The 17,186-nt window shown below is 61.9% G+C and overlaps 1 protein-coding gene and 1 non-coding gene across 10 annotated transcripts in view; both read right to left on the bottom strand.

The window, feature by feature from the left end:
• The window catches only part of TRPM2 (transient receptor potential cation channel subfamily M member 2), a 60,835-nt gene that overhangs the window by 3,758 nt on the left and 39,891 nt on the right, over positions 1-17,186 (bottom strand). For all 9 annotated transcript variants that reach the window (XM_045540798.1, XM_045540796.1, XM_045540797.1 and 6 more), the window contains 9 exons: positions 14,184-14,365; positions 13,783-13,915; positions 10,795-10,882; positions 8,881-8,968; positions 8,010-8,167; positions 6,799-6,875; positions 6,512-6,613; positions 487-573; positions 135-240 (listed from right to left, as the gene is read on the bottom strand). In XM_045540798.1, coding sequence (XP_045396754.1) covers positions 135-240; positions 487-573; positions 6,512-6,613; positions 6,799-6,875; positions 8,010-8,167; positions 8,881-8,968; positions 10,795-10,882; positions 13,783-13,915; positions 14,184-14,365 — 1,021 coding nt within the window. The remainder of the gene's footprint in view (positions 1-134; positions 241-486; positions 574-6,511; positions 6,614-6,798; positions 6,876-8,009; positions 8,168-8,880; positions 8,969-10,794; positions 10,883-13,782; positions 13,916-14,183; positions 14,366-17,186) is intronic.
• LOC123630860 lies at positions 128-181 on the bottom strand. Its single transcript, XR_006732801.1, has one exon. It is a non-coding gene; the product is annotated as a Z6 small nucleolar RNA (small nucleolar RNA).

Raw genomic sequence — 17,186 nt, 5'->3', positions numbered from 1 at the left:
TGAGGACACAGGAGGGGGAACTTCTTCTAAAAACAGAGTCCCAGCATTAACTGTCATTCACGGGCTGGAGCCCAGAGCCATGGCTGCCCGGGGGCGGGACGGACGGCACGCAGTGCTCGGGCCACGGTGCTCACCCCCGGCAGGGCCCAGAGCTCCGAGGGCGGCACCTTCACCACCAGCACTTCCAGCATCTTCTTTATGCTCTTCCTGCAGATGGCGCCATCCTCATTCCGCCTCCACCTGCGAAGGGAGCGGCTCTCAGCCCCGCGCCGGGGGTCAGGGCTGGCCCTGCGGTGGGGGCGGCACGGCCAGCTCAGCCCGCGGGTACTCGCGCTGTCCGCAGAGCCCCCCACGCCCACACTGGCGCCAAGCGCCGCGGCTGTCCTCTCCGTGCTCTGAGCACACGGGAGCGGCCCAGGAGTCCTTACACGCATGTGCGTGACTGTGTGGCCAAGGTGCTCACGCCTGGCGGGGCGTGGAACTCACCGGGTGACCACGGGGTGCAGCGCATGGTTGGGTCCGAAGCAGCTGAGGCTCCCGCGCCCGCGAAGGCCCGTGCGGCCCATGGGGTTCCTGGGTGCAGAGGGGTCGGCTCAGCCCACTGCCCGGCACGGGACGAGCTCGGAGGGCAGCGGGGAGGGGCTGGGGGCACCAGCAGCCGCGCTCGTGGGGACAGTGTGCTGCTCTGCGGGACCTGCCTGGGCCAGGGAGGGGGGTCCCTCGGGGATCCCCTAGGGGTGAAGCCAGGGACTCAGGTGGCCCCGGGGCCACTGGGCAAGAGAAGGGCATCCTGGGAGCAGGGGTGCGGCCGCCTGCAGGCCACCGAGGTGTTGAGATGGCCACCGTCTCCCACAGAGCAGGGGACCCCCTGAGTGTTCCGGACTGAACTTGCCCATCTCCGAAGCCCCAGCACAGAGCGCTGCCCCTGCCCCCGCGGCCTGGCGAGGGGTACGTGGGCCCAGGCCAAACTCCCAGGGGCCCCGTGTCCACGGCTGTGGCCACAGATGATGGGTCACCAGGACACGTGGACAGCCCCAAGCACGGGGTGCTGACTGTGCCCCAGACACCTCCCCGTCGGCCAGGCCCTGCCCTGTCACCCCAGGCACTGCCGGAAACAGCAAGTTCCAGAGACGCAGGAGGAAGAAACGCACCAGCACGGTGGTGTGGTGGGCGCGGCCTCCATGTGGGACAGACTGTCCCTGGGGGCCACCGTGCCGGCCCCGGCCCCCACTGCAGCCACTGACCCGCCCCTCAGGGCCCTCCTCACACCCACCCTGCCTCCCAGTGGGATCGCCCGAGGGTCCCACCTCCCCCGCCCTCAGCAGAGGTCCACGCACTCGCCCCCGCCCAGCTGCTCCCAGCCCCCCGCAGGGACAGCCCCTCCCGCCAGCACGTGGCCTGAGCAGCCCCTCCCCACTGACGGTGGGGCTGGGCAGCCCCCAGCACCACTGCTGCCACTTTGTCACATTGCTGCCACTTCACCACCCTCGCCACCCTCCGCCTCCCGCTTGGCCTCCCGGCCCGCACACGCCCCGCCCGCCAGCTCTCCCGGCGCTGGCTGAAGCCCCTGCCTCCCTTCTCCCTTCCACGCACCTCACTTCCTGGCCCCTGCTCCCCGCTGCCGCCCGGGTGGGGGCGTGACGGGGGCTGGGAAGGGCCATGTAAAGTCTGTGCCCCACTGTGCCGCGGGAGCAGCAGGATGCTCCTGGGCTGAGGTCCTGGGGAGGGGACCTGAGACGGTCCGCGTGCAGGGGCACGGAGGTGGACAGTGTCCCCAAACTCATGTCCTTTCAGAGCCTCCGAACGCGACCTTACTTAGAAACAGCGTCCCCGCAGTGCAGTTAGTTACATGAGGCCACGATGGAACAGGGTCGGCCCTAAACCCACACGCTCTCTAATTCTCAGAGGAAGGGCAGCAGAGACACGGACACGCGCAGTGGGGAGGCCGTGTGACAAGGGAGGCAGAGACCTGGCTGACGCAGCCACCAGCCAAGGAACACAAAGGGTGCTGGTGACACTGGGAGCTGGAGGCAGCAGGAAGGGCCCCCCGGAAGCTTCAGGGGGAGCACGGCCCTGCAGACCCCGATCCCAGCCTTCAGGCCTCCAGAACTGCAGGAGGAGGGGTCTCTGTCCTGTAAGCCCCTCAGCTGGCGGAACTCTGACCCCTTGTTACGGCAGCGCCAGGACCCGAATGCTGAGGGGAGGGCGGCCCCAGGGGGGACAGACACAGCCTCTCCTGCAGCAGCATCCCAGCGCCCGGTGGCTTGCGTCACACAAGCTCCTGCCCTTGCGGGTGGGCGACAGGGTGGGGCTGAGGCCACCAGGGCAGAGTCAGGGCCACTGAGGACACTCGGTCCGTCCCAAGACCCAGCCTGATGCCGACCACAGGCCAAGAAGAACACAGTGAACCCAGGGCAGTAGCCGAGAGTGGCCTGGAAACTGAAACTCCATCTCTAACTCACTGGAAGGCTCAAACGAGGATTATGATGAAATTTCTGATGTGAAAAGTGAGAGCTCTCATGCCAACTGGATGGGACCAGCCCACCAGCCTCACAGAGAACCTACAGACCTGCGTGCCCTTGTCGGGAAACCAGGAAAACTGAATGTAAATGAGCTCTAACATGAGCAAACTCAAAGAAGTGGAAAGGAAGGAAGGACAACAATAAAAGCAAAAACGGATGAGACAGGAAAAATTAAGATAATCAACAAACCCAACAGCTAGTTCTGTAAAAAGATAATAAAATTAACCTCTGGCAAGAATAATCAAGGAAGACAAAAAAAAAGAGAAAAATATAGTAAGTACCAATATTCAAAGGGGGAATAATTACTTTATGTTTAAAGAATTTTAAAAATCACAAAAGAATATCATGAACACAATACATTTGAAAAGTTGGATGAAAATTACAGTTACTAAAAGTGACCTAAGAAACAGAAAAATACGGTTCCAGTAACGATTAAGGAAAACGAAGGAGTTAAAAATCCACGTGCTGAGGAGGTGTTGGACCTGCCTGTCTGACAGGTGAGCATCACTAACCGTCTGGGAGCAGGTCGTTGTTTCTGCCCATCCAGACAGTGCCAAAGACTGGAAAAGGGAAGGCTGCCCTGGTAATCCTCCAAGATGGGCACAACCTCACACCAAAACCAGAACAACACAGTGTAAGGAAACATAAAGTCTAGGCAAAGTCCACCGTGAACGTAGATTTTTTTAAAAATCCTGTATGTTAAATGTAAGAACAGAAGAGTTTACCCCAGGAATGCAAGGATGGCTCAACATTGAGCAAGCTATAACAATAGTTCGCATACTAGGTGGGTAAAAGGCAAACATACCTTATAATCACCTCAACTGAGGGCAGAAAAACCATTTGAAAACATTCCACAGGATGCAAACTCCAGACAACCTGAGACCAGAAGGAACACTCCTAATCTGATGAAGGTAGGTGTAAAATTCCTTCAGTAGATACAGTGCCCAGTGGTGAAGCGGGCAAGCTCTGGCAGTAAGTCAGACACACGACGAGGATGCTAACACGCGTGGTATGTGTGTTCCACACCACGCCACAGCATCACTGACACAGCAGGCAAGAAAAGGGAGGGGGCATGCGCTGATCGTTAGGAGAAAGGTAATGTCATTATTTGCAGAATATTGATTTACATAGAAAATCCAAGAAAATCCACAAATTTATATAACAATAAGGAAGTTTAGCATAGTTGCTGGTTACAAAGTCAGCGTACACACTTCCTATATATTTACAAAAACCAATTGGACAATATAATAGAAAAAATGTACCATTCCTAAAAATAATAAAATTATCAAGTATCTAGGAATAAATCTTATGTTTTTTTGACATAGGGTCTTATTCTGTCACCCAGGCTGGAGTGCCATGGTGTCATCCTAGCTCACTGTAACCTCAAACTCCTGGGCTCAAGGGATCCTCCTGCCTCAGCCTCCTGAGTAGCTGCAACTCAGGCACACAACACCACACCCGGCTAATTTTTGTATTTTTTGTAGAGATGGGATCTCACTCTTGCTTAGGCTGAACTTGAACTCCTGGCCTTAAGCCATTCTCCCACCTCAGCCTCCCAGAGTGCTAGGATTACAGGCGTGAGCTACCATACTCAGCAAGAATAAGTAATTTTTTAAAAGTTAAGTTCTTTACAAAGAAAATCATAAAACAAAGAGAAGACATGAATAATGTTGGCAAACATATAGAAGATTCATTATTGTAACAGTATCTGTTGTCCTAATTTTTTGTATAAATTCAATTCCTATCAATACCCCATCAGGATTTGTCACAGCACTAAACACACTGATTTTTAAACCCACAGGAAGCCAAAGCCTCAAGATTAGCAAAGCCAAGTGTGAAGACGCGCCCACGCCAGAGTCAGACCTGCCGCAGAGCCGTGGCACATGGTGGCGCGACCCTCCACAGAGACGAGTGGGACACAAGCCAGCATTCTGTGCCGGGGACAGAGGCCAGCACAGTCAGGGCCTCACTCCAGATGAGGAGCCAGACCTGGGGGAGGAGCCAGACCTGGGGGAGGAGCCAGACCCCAGGGAGGAGGCAGACCTCAGGGAGGAACCAGACCTCAGGGGAGGACCCAGACCTCAGGGGAGGAGCCAGACCCCAGGGGAGGACCCAGACCTCAGGGGAGGAGCCAGACTCCAGGGAGGAAGCAGACCTCAGGGGAGGAACCAGAACCCGGGGAGGAGCCAGACCTCAGGGAGGAGTCAGGCCTCAGGGGAGGAGCCAGACCCCAGGGAGGAGCCAGACCCCAGGGAGGAAGCAGACCTCAGGGAGGAGCCAGGCCTCAGGGGAGGAGCCAGACCCCAGGGAGGAGCCAGGCCTCAGGGGAGGAGCCAGACCCCAGGGAGGAGCCAGACCCCAGGGAGGAAGCAGACCTCAGGGAGGAGCCAGGCCTCAGGGAGGACCCAGACCTCAGGGAGGAGCCAGGCCTCAGGGGAGGAGCCAGACCCCAGGGAGGAGCCAGGCCTCAGGGGAGGAGCCAGACCTCAGGGAGGAGCCAGACCCCATGGAGGAGCCAGGCCTCAGGGAGGACCCAGACCCCAGGGAGGAGCCAGACCCCAGGGAGGAGCCAGGCCTCAGGGAGGAGCCAGACCCCAGGGAGAAGGCAGACCCCAGGGAGGAGCCAGGCCTCAGGGGAGGAGCCAGACCCCAGGGAGGAGCCAGGCCTCAGGGAGGAGCCAGACCCCAGGGAGGACCCAGACCCCAGGGAGGAGCCAGACCCCAGGGAGGAGCCAGGCCTCAGGGAGGAGCCAGACCCCAGGGAGGAGCCAGACCCCAGGGAGGAGCCAGGCCTCAGGGGAGGAGCCAGACCCCAGGGAGGAGCCAGACCCCAGGAGGAAGTGGCGTGAGGGCCGCCCACTCTCCACGTGAATCCACACAGTAAAATCACACCCTCCTCACACCGAAGCAAAGAGCCTCCAACTGTATTAAAGACCCAAATGACAAAAACTGTACAGTTTGTTAGAAGAAAATAGAAAGGTGTCTGTACGATGTCACGAAGCATACCTGAGAAAGTGTAACAAACACGTAATTCAGTGCACAGCGTGAGCGTGGCGCTCACGTAAAAGTTACTTTCTGTCATACTGAAGTTGTGTGGCCACTGAGTCCTGCCGAGTCCTCCCTGACGCACTTGTGGTTCTGCACAACCGTCAGTGGAAGCAGGAGCTGCTGCCCCACCACGGCCATGCCAGGCGCCACCTGCTCCCTCCTGCTCCCTCCTCCCACAGCAGCCACAGGCTCCTCCCTAGGTGCCGCCTGGCTCTGGCCCACACACCAGGTCACCAGAGTGGACACACGGGCTGCAGCTCGTGGTCTCTGTTCTGAGGCCCCACCTGTCTCCCAGCACCTCCTCGCAGGACCTCTGGCGCCAGGCAGAGTAACTCGTGCCCTATTCCAGAACATTCCGCAAGAGAATCACCACCCACCTCCTCCCTCTCCCTTCAGACCCCAGGCTCCACGAGGCTCCTGCCACCCACAGCCTGGCAACCTGTCCCTCCCTCCAGACCCTCCCATAGCACCTTCTGCCACCCCAGGGCAGTGCGGGGCTCTCCCTGCCTTGGCACACAGTGGGCATCAGTCACCCGGCACCTTTGCACTGGGTCTCCTCACCCACATGCTGGGGCAAAGCGCCACTCCTATGGGGACTCGACGCCACCGAGGGTCACCACCCCGGCCAGGTGCACCACCAGCCACCTGCCCCGCGGCAGAGCGGAGTGCCTTCCCCTCACCCACACTCCCACAGGACGCAGCGGAACCCCAGCCCCCAAAGGTGCATCCGGGACCGAGGGACAGGCACAGGCTGTGGCCCTCCCGTGCGCTGTCCTGGGCGCTGAGGAAGCACCGTCAGCCGGCGCTTCCTCCTCCCTCCTGTCGCCTGTTTGCTTTTGTCAGAAAACGTCTCCTCTGGCAAGAGAGGAAAGCTGCCCCCAAAGCAGACCCCACGGGCAGGTGTCGGGGCGGCCCGGTGGCCCCGGGCAGGCCACACTCACAGGGGGAGCCCACCCCGCACCGCGTAGGGCCCGTGGAAGCTCCGGCGGTCCGTCTGTCCATCCACCGCGTTGAAGCTGATCTCAGACAGCAGCTCGGGGACACTGGGAGCAAACGACGACACATCCCCGTGAGGGCCCCGCCACCAGAGCAGCCGTGCCCACCGTCCGCGTGGCGTCCCCGGGGACCTCCCCTTCCCGCCTGGGCCTCATCTGAGGGGCTCTTGGTGGCTCCCCAGGGGGACGCTCGGCCGGGGCAGGGCTCGGGGCCAAGGGAGGCTCACACTTACTCTCCCATGGGGTCCGTAGCGGCTGCATCCTTCCTCTCGGCCGAGTAGAAGGGGGGGTTGTAGATCAGAAACTCCGTCTGCAGCAAAACGGGGGTTTCTGCGGGATTTGTGCTCCCGGAGCACGGTCGGGCCCGGGGAACCAGGAAGGGCCAGAGGGCGGCTCACAGCCACGGTGGCTCGGCCTGGACCGAAACCAACCCCAAGTGCAGGTGCACAGCCCCAAGACACGGCACAGCTGAGGGGGCGCACGTGGGGGACCCCACATCCCGGGACCCACCCAGGGGTGGGTGGCCAGGACTGGGGCCTTGGGGGTCTTCCCAGCATGGGCTGGGGGCTAGGCTGGACCCCAGAGGTGACAAGGACTCCACATGGCACAGACTGAGGTGACGGCAGCAAGGCAACTGCCTGGAATATTCCAGAAGGGCCTCCCCAGTGTCATGACCCACCCCTCTGTCCTGTGTGTCTCTGTGTCTCTCCACTCAGGAAGGGGGCAGGGCCCTCTCTGGGGCCGAGGCATCTAGGCCAGGGGTGACAGAGGGGGTGACGTGGGGTGACGTGGGGGCATAGCATGAGAGTGGTGTGGGGTGACATGGGTGGTGCCAGGGCAGATGGCAGTTTCAGGAGCAGCCCTGGGCGTGAGCTGTGCCCACCAGGCCCCTCCCCCCAGCTGTGTGGCTTGGGGAACTTGACCTCTGTGTGCCTCAGTTTCCTCATCTGTCAAATGTGCGTGGGGGTGACATGGCGTGACGTGGGAGTGACATAGGGTGGTGACCTGGGGGTGATGTGGGGATGACGTGGGGTGACATGGGGATGATGTGGAGTAATGTGGGGGTGATGTGCTGGTGACATGGGGTAATGTGGGTGGCATGGGGGTGACAAGGGGGTGACATGGGGTGACGGGTGATGTGGGGGTGCTGTGGGAGTGACAGGATGATATGGGGGTGATATAGGGTGATGTGGGGTGACGTGGGGTGACATGGGGTGATATGGAGTAACATGGGGATGACGTGGGGTAATGTGGGGGTGACGTGCTGGTGACATGGGATGATATGGCATGACATGGGGTGATGTGGGATGATGTGGGGGTGACATGGGGTGCTGTTGGGGTGCCTGGGCCAATGGCATTGGGGCCCCAGACACTCAGATTGGAGGGTGGGAGCAGGACCGCCCTGCCCGCCCCAGAGCCCGCCACCTCCTGCCTGGTCACTCACCTCCCAGGGCACCTTCTCGTTGGGCACAGGGAAGCGCGTGACACGGCGGCTGGGGTAGAGGAGGTGCCGCGCATCCACATGGTAGCCGTCCCCCGGCTCCTCCACCTTCTTCCTGCCGCCCAGCTCCAGGTCCTGCTCCTCAGCGGCCTTCTGGGAGGCTGGGAACAGTTGGGGCCGTGACGCAGAGCCAGGCCCGGCCCACAGGACAGGGGCTCCTCTGTGACCCTCCCCAAACATCTGGGCTGCCCCTGCCTCCCCAAGCCCAGCGGCCATGCAGGCTGCACGCCAGCCCCGAGTGGGAGCCTCTCCCAGGGACCCTGGCCCTGGAAGGACAGCCATGGGCGGTAGGGCAGTGACTGCCGGCACCTGCCCCTGTGCAGCCACCAGAGCTCCCAGCAGTGAGCTGAGCCCAAGGCCAGAGGCCTGTCCAGCTCAGGAGGCCAGACTTGCTCGTGGGGCCAGCAAGGCCTGAAGAAGGTGACTCACGCCCCTTTCCTGGCTGGCTACAAGTTTAGGAAAGCAGACTTCGCTTTCATAGTCCCGGCCATGTGACCGGGCACAGATGTCACCTGGAGCTGTCCTCCCTGCACCCCACCTTTGCAGTGTGACGTGCATCAGGAGCTCAGGGCACAGCAGGCCAGGCCTCCCCTAGGGGCTTGGGAGCCCGGGCAGGTCGGGGGGCAGCGGAGCCTCGGTGCCTGCGTCGGCGGCCGGGCCATGCGGGAGAGCGCCGCCCCGCCGCTGGGGACTGCCCGCAGCCGGCCTCCCGCGGGCCCAGCCGCACCACGCTCAGATGTCTCCGCCCAGCTGACCCCACAACTCAAAGGACACAGGCTGGGGAGACCAGCTGCTGGCACGGCCACCCACTCACCTAGGATGGGGACGCCCGTCTCCGAGCCAAAGCCACTGTCCCTCAGGGTCCTCACGATCCAGTGCAGGGCTGTGGCCGTCTGGGCCACCTGGAAGGCACGTCCCAGGAGGACAGAATTAGCACCCGCCGCCCAGGCTTGGTGTGCGGCCCTCTGCCTGCTCGACAGCAAGGCTGGTGTCCCCCGCTCGCAGCCCTGGCCCCTGGCGACCCCAGCAGCCAGCTGGAAGCCCGCCCCCTCCCCAGCACGCTGCGCCCCTCGAAAGCTAAAACCAAGCCTGCTCCCCAGGCCACGGCCAAGCCAAGCCGGCAGGACGCACGCCCACCCTGCTTCCCAGAGGGAGCCGGCTGCCGAGGGACACAACAGCCACCGGGACAGGTCACACCAGAGGCAAAGGAACCAACGTGAAGCCCCCAGTAAGACAAGAGTGGACCGCGGGGAGAGGGCAGCACGGCATCGAAGGACGTGGCCTCCATGGCTCTCTCCAGAGCCCGGTGTGCTCGACCGCAGGGGCGGTGGGGAGGCTGTGACTAAGGTGGCCCAGGGGACGACGCGTGGCACTGCTGCAGCCACGCCAGGGTGTCAGTAAGGCCAGAGACCCACAGGAGATGGCACGATGCGGGAATGGCCATGGAGCCGCCACCAGGGGCTCAGCGCTGGCCGCCGGGGCCACCGTGGGCAGCAGGGGCCCGGGCAGTGGGCACGGAAAGGGGTGGAGGCGGAAGGACGCTCAGAGGCAGGGGCTGGACCTGCCCCCCTCGGTCAGGACACGAACTCAGCCTGGGGCGAAGCTGGTGGCAGTCCTGGTACCCGGCAGTGCGGCCTGCAGAGCTGCCCTGCTGAGTCCCCCCGTGCCCGAACGAGGACAGGGCCTGTCCTGGGCAGTGGCAGCCAAGGCTCCGCCAGCCCCGGGCCCCACCCCGCCCCTCTGTGCCTGCGGCTGTGCCACCCTCCATCCGGGGCGCCTGATGCTGCCTGGCCAGCGTGACCCTGGCACGGCCTCCCTCTCACCCCTCAGCCGCCCTCCGCTCAGCCCGTCTTCCCTCCCGGCCGGGCCCTGCCCAGGCCACGCTCCCAGAGCACGTGCGTAACAGCAGCCCCAAGTACGCTCGCCGCCCGGAGCCTCGGAACACGCCCTCGCTTGGAAACACGGCCTCTGCAGTATAACCGGTGAGGGACACGGCGTGCCATTGGGGTGGCCCCATTCCAGTGACCCGTGTCCCCGTAAGGAGAGGAGAGGACGCAGCTGAGGCACATTGGGAGGACGGCCATGGGACCGTGCCTGGGGCTACCAGAGGCCAGAGGAGGCAGGGCGGATTCCCCTGGGGCCTCCGGAGGGAGCCGGCCCTCTACACGCCTTGGGTCGGACCTCTGGCCCTGGACTGTGAGGACGAAGTCCTGTTGTGCAAGCCCCTGGGTGGTCACTTGTTAGGGCAGCCCCAGGACACTCTCACGGCCCAGCAGGGCCAGGCTGAGGGTCCCTACTCGTCACTGAAGCCAGTGGCCGGCCTCCCGCACAGCCTCTGTGAGTGACAGGCTCCATCTGCATGCTCCTCACTGACACTGCTTCCGAGCCACCGAGCACATGGAAGTTCAGAAGCAACTGTCCCTGGTTACCGTGGCTGTCCCTCCCTCCCCTGCTTGGCTGCAGCCCTCGCCCAGGTGCAGGCACAGGGTCCGCAGCCGCCTGGCCGGGCAGGGAGGGCAGCAGGCGGGTGGGGCTCGACCGCATGTGCGTCTGGGTGGAGTTTTCTGGAGGACAGAGACGGCGCCTCTGCCAGTTGGGGACGATTTCCCGACATTCCGACCTCGTCCTCAGCATCATTTCCCAGGATGCTTATGCTCAGTGCTACCACCCCACGGAGGGACCCTGCAGGCCGCGCGCCCCACGGACAGAGGCCCTGACTCAAACCCACCTGCTCCTCCAGGGAGGCCAGTCTCTGCTCCACGGAGCTCGACCTCTTCAGACGGTCCCTGTCCAGCAGGTCCACCATGGTGTCCACCCTGGAAGATGACACAGCTGAGCCCAATGGCCAGGCCTGGGGGCCAGGACGTTTAAGGCACCTTTGGATCCCGTGACCCAGTCACTGTGCGGCGCAGGAACCGTCTAGATTTGCAGCCGAGCATGTCAGAGACCCCAGCTCTCCGGCACTGCCGTGTGGGGAGGCGCTGGGTTGGCTCAGCTCGGTGCTGTGAGGTCACGGCACACCACAAGCCACAGGCCCTCGGGGAGAAGGTGGCCCGGCCAGGGGGCCTTGGTAAGGGCCCAGGGCTCTCATCACCCTCCTGGTGCCTGTGGTCTGCAAGACTCTGTCTGTGGACGTACATGGATTTTTGTCACAAACCAGAACTCTGAGCAATGTGAGCGACAGCTCAGCACACCGGCCACCGCCTCAGCTGAAACACGTTCTGTCAGCTCTGCTCGGAAAGTTTATATTCAATTAAGCTCTTTCAGCCTCAGGAGGTAACAGCAGGAGCCCGGCTTCCTCAGCGTCCCCAGGCTGGGAGTTGGGCACCTCTGAGGTCCCTGCTGCTGTCAGAGTCTGGGCTGACTGCGGTGGGCCCAGCCTGGCTCCTGAGGGCGGGACGCTGCGGGTGGCTGGGCTGCACTCGATCCCAGCTGCAGCAGTCCCCAGCGGTGGACACTGGGCTGCCCGACTTCCTGACTTTCCTGCACATCCGTTTCCTCTTCCCCGCTGGTAAAAGTGGAATAAACACCACCTCCCTCTGCAGGAGGACGGAGTGAGGGGACCCAGGGGAAGCCCTGGCCCACAGGGAGCCCTGACACGCGTGGCCATTGGTATCCAGCCCTGACTGTACTGCCCGTCAGCGCTGCCATGGCCTTCCAGCTTCGGGGTGTGTGTGGAGCGTCCTGGCATGTGGAGGCCGCAGGACGTCCCGCAGTGCTCCCGAGCACCCTGCCTCAGTGTCTGGGCCCTGGGCATAGCCACTGTCCAGAGTCGAACGTCACCAGACAAGGCCATCAGTCGAAGCCATTCCTGGCCAGAGCACATAGAAGGTGCTCGGAGCCCTGCATGGACCCCACAAGGTACCTCCTCTTTAACTGGAGGATCAGAGCGGAACGTCAGTGCTGAGCAGGCCTGGAGACCACACTCCAGACTCCTGCAATCCCGCCGGACCTGCAGCAGCTCCGGATCACACAGGATTTGTTCAGTACCTGCCAAGCACCGAGGCTGCTCTAGGTCCCAGGATACTGTGGGGACATGAGGGACTCTGTCCCTGTCCTCAGAGAGCTTACACATCTCCATAAAGGGGGCAGGTGGACATTAACACAACCCACCAACCAATCCACCCACAAGGCCACTAACCAACATTCAGAATATTAAAGACAGAATGGGGACAGAGTGGGTGGAGGGCAGGAAAGGCCTTCCAGTGAAGTGACATCCAAATGAAGTGACACAGCAAGTCCTGCCTATCTCCGGGAGAAGACTCTCCCAAGCAGAGGGCATGCCAAGGGCTCAACTGGAAGTCACTGCACCAAGACTCAAGCAAACAGGGCATCTAGCATGGAAGCTAGCAGAGGCATTGAGCATCAGGTAGCCCACTGAGGTACTCACCATTGTCACCACCATTCATTATCATCACTATCATCACCATGACCACCATGACCACCACCACCACCATCAGCATCATCATCATCACTACCACCACCACCACCATCACCACCACTACCACCATCACCACCACCACCATCAGCATCATCATCATCACTACCACCACCACCACCATCACCACCACCACCACCACTACCACCATCACCACCACCACCATCACCATCACCACAACCACCACCACCATCACCACCACCACCATCACCACCACCACCACTACCACCATCACCATCACCACCATCATCACCACCACCACGACCATCACCACCACCACCACCACCATCATCACCATCATCACCATCACCACCACCACCACCACTACAAACACCATCACCACCATCACCACCACCACCATCATCATCACTCATGCACCTGCAACACCCCATGCTCGCAGAGCACTGGTTACGGCTCAAGCATATACGTGCTCAAGGCTTTACAGCCATGATCCCGCTGCATTCTGGAAACAACTCCAGGTGACAGGTGCTGTCATGGTCTCCACCTTACAGAGGAGGCAAGGGAGGCTCAGAGAGACAGAGGCACATGCGCATCACTAAGAAGGGGCCACTCGGCCTGGTCTATCTGGAGCCCATGCTCTTGGCCACTCCCTGCAGCTCCAGGACACCCTCTTCATGGCCTGCAGGCATCTCCCTGCAGCGTGGCAGCATGTCCCTCCTGCTTCTCCTCCCCTCAGGTGATGAGGAGCCTGGGGCCGGGCAGGGGCAGGGCCTGGACACAGTAGGATGCACACTGGCAGCAGGACCCTGGGCCAGGCCCTCCCAGCTGCCTGCTGCTGGGCAGTCAGGCCATGCTGGCGCCTGCCAGGGCTGAGGGCTGGAGCGAGGGAGGGAGCAGAAATACCTTTCCCCAGCACTGACCCTGCAGCCGGGAAGGAAGCCGGCAGGAGGCTGCGAGGGGGGCGGTGCTGAGCACTGTGCTCCTGAGGCCCTGCAGAAGCTGCCAGGAGGCCATGCACCAACAGGGCAAACCATCCCTAGACAGTCCTGAATTCCCATGTGGGCACCCTCCCAGGCCTCCCGCTGGCCCTCTGCAGCCACCCCGCCCTCCTCCAGCCCAGCAGGGCTTCCCCTCCCTGCCTCAGACCCTCGCCCTGGGGGCCCAGCCTTCCCTAGGACCTGGAGGGCCGTGGGCCAGCGGCTGGCACAGGCCCGGGTGCCTGTGGAACTGCAGGGAGCTTCCCTGCCTGGGCAGGGTGTGCCTCACGCCTCTAGAATGGCGGGGGCTGCCCAGCGTGTCCGCCCCGGCCTCCCGTACTTATCGCTGATGTGGCCGATCTTCTGCTCCAGCCGCTGCCTCTGCTGGAACTGCTGGCTCTGCAGGTAGTTCTCCTTCAGGTAGATCTCCCAGGACAGCAGGGCCGCCTCCTCGTTCTTCTCAAGCTTGTTCTCTGTCGGGGCAGGGGACAGACTCAGGGGACCTCAAACCCTCGTGGGAGGGCACCTGAGGACCTGACCTACTGGGGCCTTGAGGGAGGGGGCCCCCAACACCTGCTCCAAGTGGGCGCTGGGCTCAGTCCCCGGCATCTGCTCCAGGCCGGGGAGATCAGTGGCTTGAGAGCTCCGCCTGCCCTCTGCACGGCCAGGGCTCTAGAAGGAGCTGCCCCACCCCCGCCTGCCCCACGCTCAGGTGACGTTCAGGTGACAGGAGGCGCATACTGAGCTGCCGGTGCCGCCTGGCGGGGATCTTCAGGACCACCCTCCGGATGAAGAGCTGCAGGTGGCTGAGCAGGATGAAGGGCGGCGGGGCGGGGGGCCGCCCGTGGTACTCCTCGATCAGGTCATGGCGCTGGAACTTCCAGATCTGGTCCGTGTGCTCCTGGACCTGCTGGAAGGTGTAGCTGTCGGGAGGAGAGAAGGATGCCACGCGGTCGGTGTTTGCCAGAGAGACGGCCACGGGGAGCAGAGCCGCGGCTCAGGGAGGCGCGGGGGCTGCAGGCAGAACGCGGCCCACCAGCCTCAGAACGCCGAGCTCCGGAAGCCGAAGTGAGAAAAAAGAAAAGCACGTGTGAATTTTAGATTTTATAAACCTCGCTAACGAATAACACAAAGTGCACCTTCGTCGAGAGACAGATGTTGTTTGGCATTGAACTCTAAGAGGAGTTTATCCGCGATTCTGCGAGCACAGGGCTGCATCTCGCAGGCGAGCTCCCATGGCACGGGCCAGTACTCGCTCTCAGCCTCTAGGCGTGCTCAGGCCCTCTCGAGGTTCAGAGCACATGCTAGAACAAAGCGGCAACTCCAGCAATTTAGCTGCTGAAAGAGGCAGAGGACGGTGCCAGACAACACCAGGAAGAAAAGGTTTTGCAAGGGTCACAGGCAGCGCAGGGCCTGTCTGCGGAGGCTGGGGGCTCTGAAGGCTGGCAGGGCTTTCTGGGTTACGGAGGCGGCTTGGAGACACTGACCCTTCCCTGGGCCAGGACATCCCCGCAGCTGTGGCCGGGCCCTCGGTCTCCTGAGTGCCACTCCCAGGGCCAGGAGTGGGCCATGGAGCCCCCAGAACCAGCTCAGGGGCCTGCTGGGACCCGGCCCAAACGCTGGGGTTTTCATTCTGTGTGGTCTCCTGTCCCCTGTCCCCCTCCTGTCCAGGCTGCCTCTGCTGTGAGGTCGTCAGCACTGTCTTCGTCCCAAGTTTAAAGCCTGCAGGAGCATAACGGGGCCCCCAAAGCCTGGGGCCCACCGGCTGCTACAGAGAATCCGTGACAGTGACAAGACACTAGAGGGACCGTCCGAAGGCTGGAGATGACGACCTCCAGCTGGAGCCAGGAGGGTGGATCACAGACAAAATGGCAAATATTCTAAAAGTTCTATGATGAGATTGAATGTTTCAAAATACCAAGGATTTAAGGAAAACCTTTGATAGAAATTTCCAGAGAGAAGAAATAGCTACCATATTATCGATAGCTTCCTATTGCTGCTACAACACATCACCATAAACTTAGTGGCTTAAACAATCAGGTTGATTCCTTCATAGTTCCAGAGGTCAGAAGTCGCACTAGGCTAAGCCCAGGGTGCAGACGGGGCTGAGCCCTCCTGGAGGCCCAAGGCAGCTGCGTTCCCTATATTTCCTGCCTCACACCTTCCCGGCCTCACATGGCTCCCACCTCCACTTCCGTCGCCACGCTCCTTCCCTGACTCAGAGACCTGCCTCCCGCTTACACGGACCCGGGCAATCCTGGATGGTCACCCGTCTCAAGCCCCCTACCCCCACCCCTGCAGTCCCTCTGGCCACATGAGGCACTGTATCCACAGTGCTGTGGGTCAGAAGGTGGGCGTTTTTGGGGGCCTCACCCAGGTGCCTCGGATATCTACGGGGGGCGAGGCCCATGGCTCTGCTGCGGGTGCCGCGCAGACGCTGGGCAGTGGCTCGGGGTGGCGCACACAGCACAAATCCCGCCAAACATAACCCGTGAAGACTGCAGACGAACAAGCCCCTGACGGTGTGGGCGAGCCAGACAGAGCCGCCCACAGTGGCACAGAACTCCGGAAACAAGCCCCAGAGCCTGGCCAGCACGTCGGGGGCACGCAGCAGGGGCAGCAGGAACACGCCCCGGGGGACATAGCCGAGCGCCCAGGGCGCTGAGGGGCAGAGCCGCAGCAGCCGGCGCCCCCAGCACGTCCCCCAGGCGGAGCAGGGGGCACCTGGTCGCACAGTGCTGCCTCCTGCAGCTGCTCAAGGTCAAGGTCGGTGTCACTACGCGTCAGTCTGGCTTCCAGGTGAGCAGCCTGGGAGGGGCTGTGCTCCTGGCCCGCGTCCCGCACCCGAGCACAGGGTCCGACCAGGAGTGCTTCACTCCGTGGGTTAACACACGGGTGACTGCACGGCCACGCCACTGAGCAGACACGGATTTGTTTCTGAATCGCGAGGTTTACTGACTGTCCTGCAGGTGGACGCTGCGGCCCGCACGTCGCAGGCTCGGCGGATGCCTGTGCTGCCCCAGCGGAGGGCCGTCCCCGACCCTCTCCCACGACAGCATCCCGCAGAGCAGACTCTGCAACACGCCTGCCTCACTGGTGTGTCTTCCCAGGCCACGCCTTGCATGTGGCCTCCAATAAACCTTTATTAAATTATCTCTACCTCAACAGCCTAATTGCAGTAAAAAAAAAAAAAAGTGGTGCAGTCAGCAGGGTTTCAAAGTGACATCCCTGGAGCCCCCAGCCGGCTTCCAGCCTCGGAGCAGGTACCAGCAAGGAAGCCAACGCGCTCCCGAGCTTGGTGCTCCTGTTGGGAGCTGCCGGCAGGCTCCCCCTGGAATCGGCACACTTCCTGCCCCGTCCAAGCTCTGGTGTATTAACGCTGGGGTCCTCCTGACGCTCTTAGAACGAGAGCTGCGGCTACCAGTGCAAGGAAAAGGCTTTTGTTAAATTCCAGGGCGGGATAAAACGGGAGCTCTGTCAACTGTTTCCCTGGAGGTCTGCAGCGAGCTGTTCCCTTAGCTTCTCCGGTTCAATCACGGGAGGGCACCCTGCTCCGCCGCATAGCCGCTGCCGCCCCACGCACCCAGGGCGGGAACGGGCCCTCCAGGCTGGAGGGACACCCACCGGCTGGTGTCACGTGTATGTAAGCGGGCCCACCTAGCCCGGGATGGCTGTAAGCAGCCCTGGCCACAACAGAGTGCTTCTCCCTTTAGTGTCTCGGTTCTGGCTAGAACTGAGAAACTT

This window comes from Lemur catta, chromosome 1 (assembly GCF_020740605.2).
Source record: "Lemur catta isolate mLemCat1 chromosome 1, mLemCat1.pri, whole genome shotgun sequence".
Lineage (NCBI taxonomy): Eukaryota > Metazoa > Chordata > Mammalia > Primates > Lemuridae > Lemur > Lemur catta.
This window is presented reverse-complemented; position numbering and strand designations above follow the sequence as displayed.